This window comes from Ambystoma mexicanum, chromosome 3p (genome assembly GCF_040938575.1).
Source record: "Ambystoma mexicanum isolate Mex_15411 chromosome 3p, UKY_AmexF1_1, whole genome shotgun sequence".
Taxonomy (NCBI): domain Eukaryota; kingdom Metazoa; phylum Chordata; class Amphibia; order Caudata; family Ambystomatidae; genus Ambystoma; species Ambystoma mexicanum.
This window is the reverse complement of record NC_090925.1, coordinates 787,740,714-787,758,161: the sequence shown is the minus strand read 5'-3', so window position 1 is coordinate 787,758,161 and position 17,448 is coordinate 787,740,714. Positions and strand designations below refer to the sequence as shown.

General features: G+C 46.3%; 1 protein-coding gene across 1 annotated transcript in view; it reads right to left on the bottom strand.

Annotated features, from left to right (window-relative positions):
- LOC138580880 (butyrophilin subfamily 1 member A1-like) overlaps nucleotides 1-17,448 on the bottom strand; it is a 99,143-nt gene that overhangs the window by 21,486 nt on the left and 60,209 nt on the right. The window contains exons 7-9 of the mRNA XM_069651772.1: nucleotides 15,871-15,891; nucleotides 8,266-8,286; nucleotides 2,749-2,775 (exon numbers count right to left, since the gene is read on the bottom strand). Coding sequence (XP_069507873.1) covers nucleotides 2,749-2,775; nucleotides 8,266-8,286; nucleotides 15,871-15,891 — 69 coding nt within the window. The remainder of the gene's footprint in view (nucleotides 1-2,748; nucleotides 2,776-8,265; nucleotides 8,287-15,870; nucleotides 15,892-17,448) is intronic.

Genomic DNA, 17,448 nt, shown 5'->3' with positions numbered 1-17,448 from the left:
CAGACAAGGGTGGCTGTGGGAAATAGGAAAACTAGCACATAGACCCAAAAGTTGTGAAAGAACGCACAGCAAGGGGGTTGCAACGCGACGACCGCTGGGGGAAGCGGAGCTATGTACCTCCCAGCGGTCGCCATGTTGAAAAACCTCTAGACCGGCAGTCTACGCAGGGGACGGAACGTGGTGGAACGTCAGCCCCGCCGCCTGTCAAGGATCCGCCAGCGCGGAAACAGGCGCCAAGAGCGGCGGCGGATGACAATTTTATTGGTCACCTGAATTAGACAAACACAATATATGTCATCTATCAATGTACAGTAACCTTTTCAAAATCTTCCTATATCCTGAATGACATTCAATATCTCAACCAACTGCAATTGAAAATTCCAAGGCAACCGTAAAAAGACTAGATACATATTTCAGTGTTGGACTATCATAACCACTCATAATAAAGTAAAGACTTCCAAATGTTGGGGTTAATGGTGAATCCCGATAATCATGCGTCTGAATAAACTGCATAATAAAGTAAAGGCTTTCAAATTTGGGGGTTAATGGTGGGTCCCTGAAAATCATGTATCTGAATAAACTGCATGAAAGGATTCCAAATCTCAAAGTACACTGGCATCTCACCCCTCACTGAAGCTCCAATTATACACATCGCAGCCTCAAACCAAATCTTGCCCACCACTTCCGGACATCTGAAGCCATGTTGGATTTCCAATTATGAGCCACTAAGACTCTGGCTGCAACCAAAAAACCCAACCTAGACCCCAACATACCTACAAATTACAGAGCCATTGCAACAGTCCCATTCCTCCTGAATATATGAGACAGAGTGGCCTATCTCCAAATTCAACAACACTTGGAAGATAATAATCTTCTAGTCTTGCGACAATCTGGCTTTAGACCCAGGCACAGAACTGAAACAGCCCTTTTGGACCTAAAAATCCAAATGGATGAAGCTAAAGATAAGGGTAACCTGGCCAACTTGCTTCTGTTAGCTCTATCTGCAGCCTTTGACTTGGTTGACCATAAAATCCTGACTAAACACGTTTCCACTGCTGATGCCTTTTCACTGAATGCCACTAACTGGATCCAATCTTTCTTTTCAAATAGGACCACTAGAGTCTTCGCACCCACGGCGGCTGCCGATCCAGTACCTATTTAGTGTGGATTTCCCCAAGGGTCTTGTGTTTCAGCTACGTTTTATAATATCTTTACTAAGCTCCTCTTTGACCGTCTTGATGATCTGGGTGTCACCTACACTAACTACGCGGATGATACCCAGGTCATCATTACTCTCACTGGTTGCTATGAAAGAGATTCTATAAACCTAAATGGAATTGCCCTAATGAAAAACAGGAGATTGGGGGTGTAGCCGCCCCAAGCATTCACTGGAATGCTCAGCGTAAGACCCTCCTTAAGCAAAGGATCCCTGATGCAGAGTTTTGCTCACTCAGGCTAGAATCAGTAAAATGCAATCCGTAAAATTCTACTCCCCCTCTTGTAAGAAACCAAGGACGCTCACCATCATAGATTAAATCAAATCCCCAGAGTGCTCTAGGATTATACTAATGGTCAGATTAAATGCCCTCCCACTGAGAGCAAGCATGTGCTGGTTAGATTAAGGGAGGGCATGTCCATGCGGTCTAGGCAGGGAGGAAGATCTAATGCATTTTTTAACGACCTGTAGATTGTTAATTGGTTTTAGGAAAAAATGGCACAGGCCACATGTTATTAAAGACAGTATTAGGACATGCACGAACGCTATAGCAATGTTCATGTCAAGCAGTAAGAATGATTTGATCACAGAATGTACTGGGTAAAGAAGCGGAGACCCAGTGAGACACCATCACGGCATTCAATAGGGTTGATTTTAGTTTTATTAGTCGCCTGTTAGAATCACTTGTCTTTGGCCTGACTTTCATTACATACGGTCTGTAAGATTTCCAAGTCCCATCAACTAAGGTTAAGATGCATGGTAGAATCTTATCTCCTATATCTATTTCTAGAGGGACCAGCCTGCTTGGTTTTCTTTCTTCTTTGATCTTTGCTCTCTTGATGTAGCCCAGACATGGGTGTGGAGACTTCTGGGCCTAGAGACCTAAACCACATCTCACTGCACTGATGATGCCTAATGAGGCAGAAACATTTCAGATTAATTCAAAACCTTTCAGCCATCACTCTTTTGTTTTGCTTTAGTCACCCAGAGTATGCGGGTATGCCCAGACACCCAGAGTATGCGGGTATGCCCAGACGTGGGTCATATGCCTGCTGGGCCTAGAGACCCAAGCCACAGTTTACTGATGATGGCCAATTCGGCTGACAAATGTCTGGGGTTGCTTGTGGTCTTGTGCAGAAGCGATATGACCAAGTAATTTGGGTTGGACTGCCCCTTTTTGGGTAGGTCCAAGCCTGATTTGCATAATGTCTTTCCCCTTTGTCCCCTTGCTGTACAATGATGATCTGGAGGGTTACCCAGAATAAAATCCAGAGAGCATGATTAATTCTAACCTCCCAGCCATCCTCTTTTGCTTTTCTACGTCAAAACATGGCATGACCTACGGAACATTACTGTGCATTGGGCCACGTCTTTGGGACGTTCATAACACTTTTGCAGGTGATAAAATGTGACATTACTGCAAACATTTTGCATTATGTCAAAACCGCTACCTCAAAATAGGGGTCTTGGTCTCAGCATTAAAGACATTAAACAGCATGAAAGACATTAAACTAAGCAAAATGTCAGCTTACCTTCAAAAATGCGTCCTTTTCTCCATCCTGTAAAGAAAAAAGACAAATATATAAAATCACCTCAAAAAAAGGATCACTGTGAAAACGTCCTAACAGAGGAAAGACAAACTATAGTACCATGCTCCATTTTGTGCTGCTCTTTAGTGCTCTTTGGGAAATTCAAATCTTGGTGTGCTTTACAACTGTGCATCCTCCATTTTGTGCTGCTTTTTAGTGCTCTTTGGGAAATTTAAATGTAGGTGTTCCTTACAACTGTGCATCCTTTGTTTTGTGCTGCTTTTTTAGTGCTCTTTGGAAAATGTTAATGTGGTTGTGCCTTACATCCGTGCATCCTACTGCTCCCCTTGGCTGCTAGGCTGCCTGGTGAGTTTGCCCGTGCTTTGTGCAGCCTCTCCAACTATCCCTCCTTCTTTTCCTCTACCTCAATTGCACTCTCTAGCTCTCTTCCATCTATTCCATTTGTCACTCTATTACCTATCCCTTCTCTCGCACAAAGTCTACAAGAAAAAAGCTTTAAAAATCTAATCCTGGCCTACCTATTGCTGACACCGATGTCAGTGTTGCTTCCAGACAGACTATCACTGATATGCTCCTCTTGGTTCCCTCTCCAGACCTATGGCCCTCCCATATGATCTCCACCCTCTCCCTTTTTTCCTCTTCACCCATTAATGGTGGCACTAGATATTGAAGTACTCTGGTGCACTTCTCATCCTCTAGGTGCATCGTTAACATCCATCACAATGGCACAGTCATGGCCCAGGGTCCGCAACCCAATCTTTTTCGCTTTGACCTGTGCCTACTACCCCTCATCAACTTCGTACCTTCGGCTGCTACCCCTCCTTGCTCTCTCTCTACACCCCCTTCACCACCTGCGATGGGTGTGCCACCCCCCTGCACACCTCCTCAGAAAACCTTCACAGTTGGTGACCGGCTACACTTAGCCACTCTAAATGCTCGATCTGCTGTCAAACATTCTTCTGACATCTACCTCCTTCTTGAAGGCTTTGATATCGATGTCCTCACTCTCACTGAGATTTAGTTTAATGCCAGCTCTGTCACTGCTTTTGACTCCCTCCTCCTTGATGGCTACAAGATCTGCTCCAAGCATCGGCCCAACCGATCTGGTGGTGGAGTAGCCCTGATCTTCGTTGAGTGGTTCCCCCACCTCACTCATACCCACCCAGTCCTATTCCTCCTTTAAAAGCCTTGTCTGCAAGCTTGGTGTCTCTCCTACTCTCTCTCTCACCCTTGCCACCATCTACAAGACCCCCTGGCCCTGTCTCTCTCTTCCTCGTTTAATGGGCCAATTTTACCTCCTCTCTTCTGACTTCTTCCTTTAAACTACTTTTCCTCTGAGACTTCAACATCCACCATGACTCCTCTGTCTTCACACTCTTCCATGACCTCTGCACTTCTCTCTCCTTCACTATCCTCCCTTCCGGCCCTACACACTCTGCCGGGCACACTTTTGATTCCATCATCCTGTCTGTACTTTCGTTCTCTAACCCTCTCACTGCCCCTATCTCTTGGTCTGACCACTTCCTCCTCTCGTCCCACTTGGGACCTCTAGGCCCCTGACTGAGCCCCTCCTGCTCCCCAGGACTGCCAGCCCCCTTTGCGTTCATCCGATCGATGAAACGAGTGTCAGTGGCTGCATTTGCCTCCACCTTCACCTAACCTCCTTCCCCCCTATCGACTCTCCTACTTACTCTGTCCTTGCCAATTTTCATCTTGCTATTACTAACACTCTTGACATTCTTGCCCCTGTCACGAGGATCCACCTGAAACCTACCTCCAAGCGTAACAGTTGATATGACTCCAATCTAGCCGCTCTGAACCACAAGTGCAGAGCAGCTGAACGGAAGTGGTAGTCTTCGGGCTCATCCTCTAACAAACTGGCCTGTCGCCAGCTCCAAAGGCAATACCATCCCTCCATCCGCTCCAAGAAGAGGGTCCACATCCAGACCCATATCTCTGGAGCCAGTAAAAACACAGCTGAACTCTTCCAAATCGGCAAGGGACTAGCCAATGCATCTGAAGTCTGTACCTCACCTCTTCCTTCTCAGACCCTCTGCACTGCACTGGCCACCCATTTCTGCTCTAAAATTCTGGTTATTCTAACTGCTCTCTCCTCTTCCACCTCTTCTACTCCTCTCCCTGTCCCCCTTCCTCCCTTGGTTTCCCCCCTCCCTCACCTACACTCTCCTCCTTCTCACCCATCACAACGGATGAGGTCTTTAGAGTAGTCAGCTCTATGAAGGTCTCCTCCAGACAGGTGTCTCCCTGTTCTTCCAGAACCATTAAGGACAACATCTCCTCCCTTACACCAGCTCTTGCTGACTTCTGCAACCACTCCTTTGCCTCTGACTCTTTCACTTCCTCTCTCAAGCACTCCCTTGTGCACCCTGCCTTCTGCTGACCCCTCGTACCCGGCCAACTACCGCCCCATCTCTACCACACCTTTCCTTGGGGAAAACCTGGAGAAGTTGGTCTTCCCCCAACTGACCCAAAACACTGAGACCGTTGGCTGTTTACACAACCCTCCATCGGTATTCTGAGCATCCAGGGGCACGGAAACTGCTCTCCTGAACACGTGTGAAGAACTGCTCTCAAATTCCAACTCTAACTCTCCTGCTTTCCTCATTCTCCTTGACCTCTCTTACACCTTGGACACAGTCAACCACTCTATCCTCATAAAGGGGCTCCAAGGCACCCTTGGAATCTCACATTGGGCACTAGATTGGTTGACCTCCTTCCTCACTGACCGCCCCTCCCAGGTTCTACTGGCCTCATTTTCCTCCACCACCACGCTCTCTACATGTGGTGTTCCCCAGGGCTCTACACTCTCGCCCTGGATCTTCAATATCTACCCTGCACTTCTTGCTCACCTGATCTCTGCCTTCTCTCCTCATTTCCAGTGTTATGCAGATGACACCCAACTCTTCTTCAAGCTCCCTTATTCCTCCTCTATCATCCCAGACTGCCTGTCTGCTGTCCAGTCCTGGTGCACCTCCAATGATTTTTGTTTGAATGCTAGTAAGACTGAGATTCTTCCTATCGGGACACCTATTCCCCGTTTACCCCCCTGCACTCTGGATGCCCTCCATGGGCTCTCTGCCTTCTCCTTCTACTGAAGCCAGAAACCTTGGGGTCATCGTCGACTCCTCTCTCACCTTCACTCCTCACATCTTGGACCTTACCAAGAAGGCCCACTTTCAACTTGACCTCCTTAAGGGCACTCTCCATTTCCTCACCTTCCCCCAGAAGCTCAATGTCACTAAAGCTCTGGTCCTTTCCAGGCTGGATTATTGCAAAAGCCTCTTTCTCAACCTCCCTCTTTCTTCCCTCCGCCCTCTTCAACTAATCCAGAATAGGGCTGCAACACTTATGCTTCATCTAAAGCCCAGGAACCGTATCTCTCCAGCTCTAAAATCTCTCCACTGGCACCTGGTTGCCGCAAGGATTAAATTCATGACCCTTTGCATCATCGACAAGGCTGTCTGGGGCCTGGGACCATGCTACCTGTAACTTTCATTAAATACACTGCTTCCAGATCCCTTCGATCTTCTTGCTACAACTCTCTGCTGGTCAAACGCTTCTCCTCCAAGCAAAGAGCTGGGTGCAGATCTCTCTCTTCAGCTGGCTCCCCTCTCTGGAACAGTCTCCTTCTCTCTCTCCACCTTGAACCGGATCAACCTCAAGACCTTTCAGTTCTCCTCCTCCTTCTCTCTCTCCCATGCTAACCATGCCCACAGCTGCTGTGATTCTTGGCCCGGTCCCTCAAGAGACCAATAGGGTCCTGGCCATTTGCCCAATCGCCACCAGCATCACCCCCCTCCACACACCCCATCTGCACTGCCCTCTGGGCCTGCTCCTGCTAGTTGGGTGGTCTGTCTCAGCCCTGCACTCATCTGATGAGCGTTAGACCCCCCCATATTGGCTTGAGATGCCTCCACCCATGCACTTACCTGTTCTCCAACAGGTACCTCTTGCACTGCCCCCCAGGGGACACTTTAGCACTTACACCCCTGCAACCCCCCCTTCGTCCTTTTCTCTGCATTTGCACATTCTGAATGTCACAGGCCTAGTAGGACCGCTGATTGTTTGTTTCTATTTATTCAATTGTTATTAACATTGTTTTCTTGCTCCCATGTTCCCTTCCATTTGCCTTGTGGCACTTTGAAACACTGTCTTGTTGTATAAGAGCCATATAAATAACCAATAAATAAATGAAAAAATACCATGGCCTGATACTCTGACCAGCACCACCCATGCAGACATGCCATACAGGAGGGATGGACCAGGTTCATCACACTCTGCAAATTTTGACATAGAATTGGGCTGAGTGAGGCCTCCTTTTTTCACATATCTAATCCTGACATACATGTGCATACCTCTTGCTGACCCTGAAACATGACAGCGTGCCTCTTCACCTCTCTGTGGATACCACTTAACCTGTTGTGTCTCCAAAGAGTCAGACGATTTAGGGCAGATCCCATTGAGGGCAATGGAGATCAACATTTTTAGAAGCTGTTCCAGGATTGATGGGAGTGTGTTCCTGTTAAAGTGTATTGAGTCATTTGGCTTTTTAGGAAAAGGTGAACTGAAGCCATTGATATCCTTCAAATTAAAGTGGGATAAGAGGCCTTCGAAAGCCTGTTATAGTTTTGTCGGATCTTCAACTTATCCTTCTCTTTCTACGTCGCCTGTTATAGGGTCCTCTTGTGTATCCTCTTGATGGACAGAACCCCACTCATTGACCTGCTGCTCTACATTACACCCTCTTGCCCACTGTGGGAGACGCACAGATTGATTGATCTGTGTGCACACTGCAGTGCTCCAGGCATGTCAGACAGACAGTCTTGCTCCCAGCTCATACAAGCTTCTCAGTTTATCATGCGTTGCCCAGCTCTTGCCCAGCTCCACAGGCTCCCCATTTCCCCGAAAATTGCCTTCAAATGACTCTGCATTGTATTCAAAGGCAAAACTCCATCTTCCCTGCATGACAAACTAAAAAGCCATCACACACACAGCAAGCACTAGGCAAGCAAGCCAGCCAACACCCTGCACATAATTCACTCCTCAAACTCACAAGCACACAAAAAGAAGCATTTACCCACTAGCCACCCACGGCATGGAACATTCTGCCTCTGCACGTATAAACCTCATCCTACATCACCACATTTAGAGAGAGCCTCAAAATATACCTGTTGCCCCAGACATAACCCTGCCCTCCTCCACTATCACTTGTCTATCCTCATCATCCTATCCTTTCATGAAAGCATTATGTAACTTCTTTTTTTCAACTCACACGGTTTTAATATTTGAACAATGTAAGGTGCTTCGAGACCCTCTGGGTAGGGCAAGTGCTAAACAAACATTCAGACATTCCAATAAATAAATAAATAAATAATTGTGCTGTTATATTTGCAGTGAATAAAGGCTTCTTCATTAAGCATTTTGTATTGGTCCTTCCTCACAAACACTCTCATATCAAATACCACATGGTTTTCTTACCTATTTCTTTTCTGTTTCTTTCTGAAAAGGATCAGAAAAAGATGCACATTTAGTTTTGCTTTCCAAAACAAGTACAATCAGCATATTTATTCGGCTTTTATAAGTCGTTTCATAATTTACTGCATTATTTGTAACAAAAAATCCTGTCTGTTTCGGGCCATGTTGTAAATTGTATATGTTAGCACGCAGATAGCCCAAATGTATGGATATATGCCCAGTTTGGGTGAAAAGAAAGCTAGTAACTTTTCCATGATTATCGGAATTTCACATTGAATGCAAATGATGGTCTACCCTGAAATTTCTGATTATGTTTTGGGGTAGTTATCAAATTTTAAACATCAAATGTGATCTATTATGCTTGCAGCTGAACTTTGCTGATGAAGACCAAGCGCCACATTACAGCCTTGAAGGTTACGGTAAAATGGACAGCATTTGCTAGCTGGGTATATCTTTGGCGGTACCAGCATTCTTCTTTTATCCCTCTTCCACTTCCTGCTGTCCCATCCTTTGAATCTTTCGAATATTAGTGTGTCTCTTTTTTCTAAGCCTTGCTCTCTTTCTTTTCTCACCATGTATCGTCCTCCTGCACCTATTTCTTCATTTTGCAATGAGCTTCACATCTTGCTGTCTTCTCTTTTTCCTTTTGCCTCTCCTTTCTTTTTACTTGGTGACTTTAATCTTCATCTTTCTTCTACTCATGCTTCTTGTCCACTTCTGCCCCTGCTTGCTTCTTATGGTCTCTCCTCTTTCTATTCTCTTCCTTCTCACACTTATGGCTCTACCCTTGATTTGGTCTTTTCATCCTGGACTCTATCCTATCCCAGCTAGTCCCTCTTTCTCTCTGATCGTGCTCTTCTTTGATTCTCCTTTTCACTCTCCTCTCCTTCTTCTCTTCCAGCACCTTCTAACTCTGTATCTTTTTATCCTTGTGATCTAAGGAACTGTATTCCCTCTACTATTTTTCCTCCACTTATTTTTTCTTTACCTTCAGTTACTACGTTCGCTTCTTATTCGCCTGACTGAGCTTATCTCTTGTCTTTCTTCTACTCTCACTGCCATTCTTGATTCGTTTCTACCTCTTTGCTCTTGTATTCTAATGAAAAATCCCTCTCAGCCTTGGTTGTCTTCCCCAGCTTCGTTCCTTGCGCATCTCTCTCATGGGCACGAAACAGTGTTGAGGAAATCTCGCTAACTCTCCAATATCTCCTCACTTACCTTGCTTCACTCATCCTATGATTCGGCTCGTCTCTCAGCCAATTCATCCTACTATTCTGATATCATTCATCAATTCTCCCCTCACCCTCGTCATCTTTTCCAATTAGTGAATCATTTGCTTTCCCCTCCTTCTCCAGATTCTGCTTCTCTTTCTTCTCTCTCTGCCCTTGATTTTTCTTACTTTTGTCTCCTCCAAGCTCTTACAACTACAAGCTTGCTTATCCTCTCCTCCATCTTTCCTTCGCCTTTCTTTTCCATGGTTCTTCATCCTTCTTTGTCCTCTTTTTTTCCCATCATTCTTAGACAGCTACCATTCTTTCCAGTCTCCATCCTACTGCTTCCCCATTGGACCCACTGCCCTTGCTTCTTATTCCTAAAGTCTATCCTGCAATTCTTCCTATCTTTCTTCTTTTTTAACGCCTCCTTTTCTTCTTCTACTTTCCCTGCTGCCTTCAAGCACGCAGCAATACTCTCCATCTTGAAAAAGCCTTCTCTGGATCTATCTCTCCCCTCTATCACCTAATCTCGCCCCTTCCCTTTATTTCTAAGCTACTTGAGCATGCTGTTCTCTCACAAGTCTCTTGCTGTCTTCACCACAACTCTCTTATTCCGCTTCACCAATCGAGTTTTTTCCCAGACATGCACTTCACTGAAATTACTATAAATCACATCACTAACAAGTTCCTCACTGCCAGCCACTCCAATTTATGAATTCTCACTTTCTTCATCTGAATCCCTCCAACATTGAGGTCCTTTTCTTCTTGGCTTCTTCCACTTTTTCCCCTCCTGTCTCTGCTCTCTCTTTCCTTTCTGCAGTTTTGCTTTTTTCTAAAATCATTCGTTATCTAGGCATACATTTTGGATCCTCTCTCTCATTTTCTCACCACATTAACTCTTCTGCCCACCTATCTCAGATCCGCAAGATTTGCCCTTTACGAGCGTTGTCTGCTTCTAAAGCCCTTATCCCTGCGTTCTTTTTCTCTCGTCTTTTCTGCTGTTCTCGGCTTCTGTTTGGTCTCCCTGTGTATCAGCTCGCCCACCTTGATCTGTCTACAATCAATCAATTCAGACTTTGCTTTCTCTTCCTCCACATCCTTCCATTTCCTCTGCTGCTTTTCTCTCACTGTCTTGGTTGGTCTTCTTAATCACCCGTCCTCTTTAATATTGTATGCATTGTATTCACATAGTCCTGCCTCACCTTATCTGTCTCCTATTATTTCATTCTACACAGCCCTCGCACTCTCTGTTCTCTGTCTTTATTTCTTCTTGCCGTGCCAAAGCCACCTTACCTTGTGCCTCCTACAACTTTTGGTCCTTCACTCTTCTAGCCCCACACTACTGGAACTCCCTTCCACTTCCAATTCTTTCTTCTTCCTCTTTACCCGTCTTCCGCTCTCGACTTAAGTCTTCTTCTTCATAATTCCACATGTTTATTTTCTTGTTCTGCATTTACAACTATTATTGTACCGTTTTTAATTTTGTTCCGCGCTTAAGCGTAAGCACTTTACAAATGTATACAAATACCACTAGTGGTAAACGCTGCTGGATTGCAGGCTGCTGTTTATCCCAGAAAAGCTGACAACTTGTACCGCCACGGGATATGTGGATGTAAGATTGTGAAAGGTTCCCAGGTGTTTTTCAAATTCTTTTCCTATATAGGAGGAAAGTGCACACTTTTTAAATGGTGACATGGGAAGGCAGTGAAAAAGTAGGCATCTCCGATTACCACCATCCCACCACCTTTCCATTCGAATGCATACAACGGTCAGAAATTACGCTTTTGCCCATTAAGCAAATTTACAGTAGTGGTATAAACGGACATGCACCAAAATGTCGCCGACAGAATTCCGATTCCCGAAATTCAGACTTTTTTTCCCCAACCCCCCCCTACACCACATATAAATATGTGGGGGGGTATGGGATATAATAGTAGTATGGGGGGCTGCAAGGGTCTCCCTCGCATATGTATGTGGAGTAAAGGGGTTTGAAAAAAAAGGCGGCATTTTCGGCCCTCGGAATTCTGGGGGTCGTAGTAATCACATAGATCCGTACACACCACTACTGGACACTATCCATTCAATCCCAACGATGTTGGAAAGAGAGAGTAAAACAAAGACCGTGATGTCATTTGATGGATTGGAGGCAGTGGGGGGGAGAGTGCAGCAGCTGCAGTCGCCCCCTCGTATCCGGCACCGGGCCCGGAGAAATGCCCGGCCACGGGAACACAAGAAAACAAAATCTCACTTCACAATTGGACGACCTGTTTATAGTGTGTGAAACCCGTGGCAAGGTCCCCTGCTGCCCCTCCCTTGTGGGACAGTCTTTCTAGTCATGTATAGGTTGTATATCGAAGGCGCAGGTAGGCATATAAACAGCCAATGACTTCTCAGGACTGTTGCGTCAAAAACAAATACCAACGACTGTAAATGACGGCCTTATATTTCAAACGTGTGGTGATGCAAACCACATGATCACGTCAAAGGTGCCTGTGTAAACTAACATGTATGCCAATGTCACATGAAAGGTATGTGCTATACAAATGATCAATATTATTATTTAAAAAGTACTATAGTCTTTTGATAACAAAGCAGTGTGGTATTGCTAAGCGATAGCAAGGGCTTGAAATAGCATACCCCTGCCCTGCTGTCTCATACTGGTTATGCCATGCACGGGCAGCACCTCGGGGATTCCATGTGTGGTCCTGGTGCCAGTAAGCTTTCTGCCACTCCGTCTGTGCCTAGGTAGAGGCCCCACATTAGAGACGAGTCATCGGCAAAGTTGAGGCTCGCCAGAGTTTGTGGTAATGAGTGAAGAAGCCACCAGCAAGCAAGAAAGCACGACACCCACAAAAAGCCTTTAGCCTTTAACAGGAACCCAAGCTCCGCCTGCAGAGCAAGCAGGAACAACCACAACTGCCTAAAATAGTGGGGGGCACCAACCCCAGCGTGGGCTTTCAACCAACCAATCCTGAAAAATCTAAGTATTTTCAAAGCAATCAGGAAATAGAAACAGTCACAAGAAGTGAAGCAATGTGTTCACCAGAACTAACAAGAATGCTTTGGACGCCAATGGTTGCATGAGCCGAACTTTACCTAACTGACCCCTGCGGCTAAAAAATAAAAGGAAAGGCCTAATGGAAAGAAGGACTCCTGAACCAATGTAGCCTTCTCTGCATATAGTCTAGAGGAGCTGATATCCCAAAGGGCTAGCGGGAAGTATGGGAGGGAAGCTTGATAATCCAGTGAGCTGCAATAGGCCGAGCCGGGCAAGGGTACGTGAGGTGCCGGCATATCAGCAGAGAATGGCCCCGCTGGCAACTCTGGGAGCGGAAACAAGGTGGTACAGGGAACTTAACAAATACCCAGGCCCCCTTGAGTGCCCACTGATGCATGCATGAAACCAGGCAGAATTGTAGGGGAGAGAGTGAAACATACGACCAGGCACCCTCCGCTCCAACTACATTCAATTCAAGTGTCCCCTGTGAGGCACGGCAAAGTATTGAGGGTCTTGGAATCAGGCCATGGCATCATGTCTGCACTTCTATGGAAGCATTTCAAGGACTACTGCATGTCACCACAGGCAGTGCAGAGCAGGGGCAAAGTGTCTGCTAACACAGCATTTAGTTGAGACAGATGGTTGACTCCAATGTGCCCCTCGGGAAGGGGTCTGCAACCTTTGGTTCTCCAGTTGTTTGAGCTACAACTTCCACCAGCTGTAGTGGGCAGAATCAATGGTGAATGATCATCGGAGTTGGTTAAGCTCTTGGGTAAAGCAGGTTGTAGTACCTGAATGGGAGGCCAAGTGACACTGTTATCCAGGGTCTGCATGCGCCTACTATGGTTTGACCCTTCAGTTTCCTAGAACCAATAAAGTTCCTATTTGGCCAATCACTATGTTTTGACCTATCTCCCCCAGGAGAGCACCGGAGACCCAAAGTGAAAGCCAAGGCAGGCAGAAACACAACACGGTTGTGTTTACATGCCGCAGTGTTTCTGCCTACAGCTGATTTCCCATTTGGCGCTCTCGGGCTCCCCACGGGGGGCCCGAGAGCCCCAAATGGGAAATGCTAAATGCTGCAGTGTTTCTGCCTAAATCTGCTTTCCCATTTGGGGCTCTCGGGCTCCCCACGGGGAGCCCTAGAGCCCCAGGCTCGGAGGAGCCTGAGAAACTTAGAAAGAAAAACCGCAGCGTTTTCAAACACAATAACGTTGTATTTATGTTTGCGGTCGCTTCAAAAGCGACCGCAAACATAAATACAACATTTTTAAAGCAGTGGTTTTATTTCTAAGTTTTCCGGGCTCCTCCAGCCCGGAAAACTTAGAAAAAACCCACAGCTAGTGCTTATATTAAAAAAAAAAAAAATAGCACTTACCGAGATGGAGCTGCAGCTTTTCTGCCTGTAGTCTCCAGTCCGTGTCCTCTGAGTCCCGGCACCAATGAAGTAGAAGCCACCCAGTGGTAGCTTTTGTTTTCTACAGCTGGCTGGCTTTTCCTTCATTAGTGCCGCAAAAGCAAAAGCCAGCACAGGCGGGCATCCATTTCACAAAATGGATGCGCCCATGTGCTTGCTTTTGCAAATTTTGAGCTTGAATTGCTCAAAATTTTACATAGGGACTTGAAAAAAAAATGCCATTCGTTTTTTTTTAAATATTGCCTATCTATTTTTGAAATAAAAATTTTTGGGCGAACCATTCCTTTAAGTAATGAATACAAAACCAGAAGTAGGCCCAGGGAGGAAAACACTGGACGCATTCATGACCCGGAACTGAAGACAGACCACAGAAATGTTAAAGCTCACAAGCCCCCCCCCAACAGGTGGTCAGTTTGCATTATCTTTCTTTGCCTATATTTCTGTTTCCGCCGTTTGTGTGGCTTCTGGCGGATGGACAGCATGGGCCTGCCTGACTCCCACTGCAATGATTGCACACAGGCAAAAGGTCCTGGGATTTTGCATATACTAGTGCAGGGAGAGAGTCCTTGTAGATGGTGCTGAAGTGGTCAGGGAGACCTGACCGGCAAGAGTGCTGCCTGCGGCCTTGCAGTTTTCTCTCAGCCTGAGCTGAGTGCCACAGGGGATTGAGGGGCTGGTGCTGCGAGACCCTGACACACTCCTTGTTCGTGTAGTAAAGTATACACGTCATGTCACCTAGGTGATTTAGTCCTAATCCCTATTTGCATAATTCATTCCACTACCACAACAATCCATATTCATTGGTTGCAACAAACACTGCCTTCTGCTTTGGACATTTACTCCTGGGACACACCACTGCATTAACCACCTCCAATAGTGGCTCTAGGTCATACGGCTACACTTGATTTCTGTATCAGGCAATTACCATGCTGAAAATTCACTTTCCAAATGCTGCACCCCTTTCCTCTCCGATGCATTCCTTTGTTGCTTCTATTTATGCAATAACAGCAGCAACTACTGTATTTCCTGCTTCTGGGTTGAAACCGCCCCCCACTGCTTTGAATCGTAAGGACCTTATTACAGGTTCCGCGGTGATGGAAAAAAGTGGTGACCATCAAGAACCGGTTCCCATTGCCATTAATTTCAGTATTGTTAGACCAGGTAAAAATGGCCAAGATGTATACCAAGTTGGACTTAGGGGGGGCGTACCATCTCATCAGGGTGAAGGAGGGTGACGAGTGGAAGACGGCTTTCCGTAACAAAGTTTGGTTTATTTGAATATTTGGTGATGCCTTTTGGTTTATGAAACGCTCCTGCTGCTTTTCAACATTTTATGCAGGAGGTGTTGCGAGAATATTTGGGTTTGTTTTTGATTGTGTACATAGATGACATTTTGATTTTCTCTGAGTCTGTGGAGCAACATGTACAGCCTGTCAAGGCAGTTCTAGCCAGATTACATGAGTATCATGTGTTCGCAAAGTTAGAAAGATGTGAATTTCATGCCGCCAGAGTAGAATTTTTGGGTTTCACTTTGACACCCTCAGGAGTAGTTATGGATGACAAGAAGGTACAGGCAGTCACCAAATGGCCACTTTTCTTTGGTGGTAACGGAATTAGTGCCATTTTTTCCACACCGCCGAATGATAACTTTAGATGTGAAGTGGAGGATTTACCTTCAGTAATAAGCTGCTAGTGAATCCGCCACTTTAATGCCAAAAATCGGCAGATTTACCACACAGTAATTCTGCCAGCGGAAAATCCACAAAAGAATCTCCATTAAGTCATGTGGACTCCAAAAATGGGGAATTACCACTACTTTTAATCCTGTGGGAAATGCACGGGAACAAGTGGCAGTAACAGTAACCAAGTTTGTCAGTACTTCAGTGGATTTACCGTCTAATTAACACCAAACTCGTAATAATGCCCTTTAGGTACACTGGGATATGGGGCCTTGTCTTTATTAAATACAGTAGCCTTACCTTGTTCTTTTTCCAGTGTTTCTGTTCAAAGAAAAAGAAAGAGAATTCTTAGAAATCACCATTTCGGGTACACACTACATCGCTTTTTGAGCCACAAAATCTGCAATACTATCTTCTTTCTAAATACTTGATCTCGTACGGGTTTGGCATCAAATCCACTTATGCAGCACAGCAAGATGAAAATGGTAAAGTTTTTAATCAATTATACCACGTGGAAATTGATCTGGGCAACTCAGCAGCCCATTGTTTTTATTTTATTTGTTAGACATTTGTATGGCGTCTATACACAGGTGATTCCAGGTGCCACAGGAGAAAGGGGAGGTGGGTAGGGACAAGGGAATAACAACAAAAAAGAACAAAAAACGATTATATTGGCCTTGTGACAATCCTACCGTGCAAGTGCTTGAGAAGGTGATAAGTGCAGGGGGCGGGGGTAGGGGAAGAAGTGCAGGAGATTGGAGCCCCCAGGGAAGGGGGCAGGGAAATGCTGGACGGGCAAAGGTTGCAAGAGCCAGGGGACGAAGGGGGAGAGGGAGGAGTGCAGTGGGACCTCCGGGAAAGGGAGCCAGAGGACAGATGCTGGAAAGGATTTAGGGGGGACTGGTGGGGGTCGGTCTGGCCCCTGTATTAAATCTGAAGGGACCAGTCCCCAGTTGTAGCGGCAGAGGGAGAGTTAGCAAGGGAGGGGGAGTGAGAAGGAAGAGGAGAAATGGAAAGTCTTGAGAAGTTTCCAGAACTTTAGAAGATCCTGCTCAGGTCGATGGGGTGAAGGGAGGCTGTTCCAATGGGAAGAGCCAGCCAAGGAAATGGATCTACCTCCCACAATCTGTTTGGAGAAGCGTTTTACATGCAGAGAGTTGAAACCAGAGGACCGAAGGGCTCTTAGCCGGGAGGTATTTAGGGAGGGCAAGCTGGATGTACAGAGGTCCCAGGTGTCACGCCCCCGTTAGCGGCCCCGTTAGCGAAACAACAAACACTTCAGGTTCCCAGAAAGACTAGGTCCCACTTACCTATGCAGGTCTGGCGGCGGCGAGTGGGCGACGGCACTTGGCACTCTCGGAAGGACCTGCGTCTAATGCGTCCGGTGCAGTCCCCTTTCCTACATTGGCGAATGCCGTGGTGGCTTGCCACCAGGTGCCCAAGGCACCAGCACCACTGGGCTCGTCACGCAATTCGCCACGTGACCAGGAAGGGACCTGGTCGGAGCAGTGGGACGTGGAGCATGCGTCACGTGACTGAATCATGTGATCACCTTCGTATTCAAAAGGAACGTACTGACTCACTTTTAGCGCTTCACAGCTGACTTCGTTAGTTCTGTTTGGCGTTCTCATGGATTTTCATGCTCTTGATTATCTCGACCACGGACTGCTTCCCGGATTCCTCTTTGCCTTCCTTTGGTACTTCTGCATTTGTTCTGGCGACTTACTCAGATTTTTGACCTCGGCCTTCCATTGGAATTGTTATTGGATTTTCCTCTGCATTGACATTATCTCTTGGTGCTCTGACCTCGGATTGCTTACCGGACTGATTTTCGCCTCTCCTGGCTCTGCCTTTGGCTCATGTTTTTTTTCTTGCATC